This window comes from Engraulis encrasicolus, chromosome 3, assembly GCF_034702125.1.
Source record: "Engraulis encrasicolus isolate BLACKSEA-1 chromosome 3, IST_EnEncr_1.0, whole genome shotgun sequence".
Lineage (NCBI taxonomy): Eukaryota > Metazoa > Chordata > Actinopteri > Clupeiformes > Engraulidae > Engraulis > Engraulis encrasicolus.
In genome coordinates, this window is record NC_085859.1 from 1,556,513 (window position 1) to 1,560,481 (window position 3,969).

Here is a 3,969-nt window from a genome sequence, read left to right on the forward strand (position 1 = left end):
TGTGACGTTTGCAGTAGAAAACTCAAAGCTGTCAAGTCCTGTCTGGAGTGTCTGAAGTCGTATTGTGGCACTCATTTGAATGTTCACAATGAACTTATTGGTAGAAATCACAACATGGTCGATGCCACAGGCCAGCTACAGGAGAGGATCTGTCCCCATCATAAGAAGGTTTTTGAAATATTCTGTCGCACTGACCAGAGTTGCATCTGCTACCTGTGTATGGTAGACGATCATAAAGGCCACGACACGATCACGGCTACGGCAGAATGGAGTCAGAAGAAGGTAAGGCATTTGGGATTACAAGTGTATTGACCATATTTGGGTATAAAATGCTTTATTTCACCTTGGTCTACGTTGAACGTCTTTGCCCCACTCAGGGGACAGAGCAGGGTGTGTTTCCTTGTATGGAGTGGAGTCATAAAAAGGTGAGACGCATGTGGGATTACAAGTATGTTGAGCATATTTGGGTATGCATATTTTATATAATGCTTTATATAAAAAGGTCCAATGTCCAACATGGTATCAACTGTAAAACATTGACAGGCCAAGTAGCCTACCTGTCATACAGGTTGTCAATCTGTCTCATGTTTAAAGTCTATCTGAGGTCACGTTGTGTCAACTGCTTGTTGTGAAGAACTAATAATTTAATTTCACTCGATGCACCCTTAGAAATAAATATGAACAAAAAACTTTGTCCCTGCCATGGCTGTAACGGTAGACTGCTATGCTGCTGACCCAGGTTACATTCTGGCCCGGGTCATTTGCCGATCCTTCCCTGTCTCTCTCTCCCCAGTCATTTCCTGTCTGTCCTTCACGGTCCTGTCAAAAATAAAGGCAAAAAAGCCCCCAAAATTTCTTTTTTTTCTTTCTTTTTTTTATTGCTTTGATTCCTGATGTTCCAGGAGGGGTTGGGGCAGAGCCAGAGGAGATGCCAGCAGATAATCCAGTTGAAGGAGAAGGAGCTGCAGGAGCTGAGGAAGGCTGTGGAGACTCTCAAGGTGAGAACTGACCAGAGGAGAAGACAATCTGCAGCAGGTTTCTGGTTATGCAGTGAGATAGTAGTTATGATGAGCTGTGACACTCAGGTTTCTGGTTATGCAGTGAGATAGTAGTTATGATGAGCTGTGACACAAGCATAGCTCTAAAGCTGTTGGCCAGATGATCTCCCCTTCACAACCACAGACAGACATTCCTTACAGGATTTAGTCTCATTTTACACAATACACAACAATGCACATTTGCAACCCAGATGAATCAACACCCAACTGAAGCAACACTTCAATTTACAGATATAGATGGAAGGTAAAACCTCTTGCATTAGAGATGTAAAGATTGAACATTTTTAGTGAAGGCCCAACTCTCCTGACTTAAATCAAGCCAACTATTGGTCCTCCTGAACATTTGCATGTGTGTGTNCGTGCGTGCGTGTGTGTGCATGCATGTGTGTGTGTGTGTGTGTGCTTGTGTGTGCGCGCGTGCGTGTGTGTGTGCGCGTGCGTGTGTGTGTGCGTGCGTGCGTGCGTGCGTGTGTGCGTGCGTGCGTGCGTGCGTGCGTGCGTGTATGTGTGTGTGTGTCCTATCAGTCTGGTGCACAGACAGCAGTGAAGGAGAGTGAGAGGATGTTTACCGAGATGATCCGCTCCATTGAGAGAAGGTGCTCTGAGGTGACAGAGCTGATCAGAGCTCAGGAGAAGGCTGAGGTGAGTCGAGCTGAAGGACTCCTGAAGCGACTGGAGCAGGAGATTGCTGAGTTGAAGAGGAGAGATGCTGAGATGAAGCAGCTTTCACTGACACAGGATCCTTTCCATTTCCTCAAGGTAGACAACATTACTTTGTACTTGTAGTGCAAACTTTTTTAGTTGAAAACAGGACTAAACACAGTGGCAATACAGCCCTGTTAATGTCCTGCTGATCAAGGGCTCATGTCAGTGGGTCTACCCTAAACTAATTTTTGTGAGTGTTTCTCTGCACAGAACGTTGTGTCCATCACTGGGAGGCCTTACAGCACTATTTCAACCAGCGTGACCTTCAGCCAAAGCTTCTCCTTGGAGCCCCTGAAGGAATCTGTGTCTGCACTGAAGATGCAGCTGGAGGAGAAATTAAATTCAGTCTTCAAGCAGGAAATAGTCAAGATATCTGCAGCAGGTTCGACAAAATTAGGAATCATAACAGACATCTTCAATTATCTTTCCATGGCAAGACATCACCATTTGATATTTATTGTTTTTCTTTATCTTGTAGCAGAGACACACATCCAGATCATCCAGAGCATACACTGTGAGTCTTCACACACACACACACAGAGAGAAATGTGCATCCACAAAACATTTTTTAAATACAAACGTCAGTCTTTTTAACATCAGTATTTCCTTGATCATTTCGAAATTGGACTAAAATAGTCTTTTTGATGTGCTCAACCCACTGAACATTGCATGTATAAGTTAAGTACTTGTATGAGTACGTCTAAGCCTCCCTTGCATGCAGGTGTGCTACAAACACTTAATCTACATTTATCCAGTCAAGTCCAGACCTCCCAAACCCCTCATGCATGTGGATGAATGTGTGTCTGTGTTGATCTGCAGATACTGATCCTGAACTCCCTGTCAGAAGAGCAGACGGCAAGGAGGGCCTACATTCAACCAGTAAGTCATTACTGGTCATGTCCTCTGTATTTTGTTTTCAGTAACTGAATTCAGTGATACATTCAGTCTGTATACGCCACCCCCATTTATCCTCAAGGCAGTGATCAATGAAAACAACTTTAAGAGTTTGACTCAAGTGTTTGAAGCATTCTAAATGTACAGTATGCAGTACAGTACGCAGTATTTGACCTCGATATTTGAAAATGTCTGGTTACGGCCCTGATTACTGAGGACCTCTAAAAGCCTTCACATAGGCCTGTCATGACATTCAATTCTATCCAGAAACTGCATGTTAGAGTATGTGTTGATATTTATGGAGCCCAATATTTCCCAAGCCTCCCATGCATGTTGGTGATGTAGCATGCACAAAGGAAATGTTCAATTTGAGTGGTATATCCTGCTGCGTTTTGCAGCTGACCAACAACTGATTGACCATACTGTTCAGGGGCGGAGCACTGGTAAGTTATTGGGGTGGGGGGGGAGATGTGTCAGAGGCGTTGGGCCTACGAAATATCGTAGAATGGGGCCCCTACAAGATGTTTGGCAATCGAAAGCCACTGGCAGGGGGCCCCCCAAGTAGTGAGGCCGGGGGTTCCTGGCCCCTATGCCCACCCCCACCCCCCCCTCTGCTCCGCCCCTGATACTGTTGTTAAGTTTTAGAATGAAACTTTTGCCAGTCCTGTGTTCCAATCAATTGGGTCAGGAATGTGCATGTTTAGCTTCTGATGTCTTGAGCTCAGAGCTGGCGACTCTGTCATCGAACACTGAACTTCCACACGCCCCCGTCAGCACTTATTTAGGCCAATGTGATGTTTTCATATTGTGGTGTTGATGCACTTATTTAGGCCAATGTGATGTTTTCATATTGTGGTGTTGATGCACTTATTTAGGCCAATGTGATGTTTTCATATTGTGGAGCACCTATTTAGGCCAATGTGATGTTTTCATATTGTGGTGTTGATGCACTTATTTAGGCCAATATGGTGTTTTCATATTGTGGTGTTGGTGCACTTATTTAGGCCAATGTGATGTTTTCATATTGTGGTGTTGATGCACTTATTTAGGCCAATGTGATGTTTTCATATTGTGGTGTTGATGCACTTATTTAGGCCAATGTGATGTTTTCATATTGTGGTGTTGATGCACTTATTTAGGCCGATGTGATGTTTTCATATTGTGGTGTTGATGCACTTATTTAGGCCAATGTGATGTTTTCATATTGTGGTGTTGATGCACTTATTTAGGCCAATGTGATGTTTTCATATTGTGGTGTTGATGCACTTATTTAGGCCAATGTGATGTTTTCATATCGTGGTGCTGATGCACT

General features: G+C 43.9%; 1 protein-coding gene across 1 annotated transcript in view; it reads left to right on the forward strand.

The window, feature by feature from the left end:
- Nucleotides 1-415: 415 nt before the first annotated feature.
- LOC134445563 (tripartite motif-containing protein 16-like) overlaps nucleotides 416-3,969 on the forward strand; it is a gene marked incomplete at its 3' end in the record, with an annotated part of 78,678 nt that continues 75,124 nt past the window's right edge. The window contains exons 1-3 of the mRNA XM_063194612.1: nucleotides 416-425; nucleotides 903-998; nucleotides 1,584-1,817. Coding sequence (XP_063050682.1) covers nucleotides 1,620-1,817 — 198 coding nt within the window. The remainder of the gene's footprint in view (nucleotides 426-902; nucleotides 999-1,583; nucleotides 1,818-3,969) is intronic.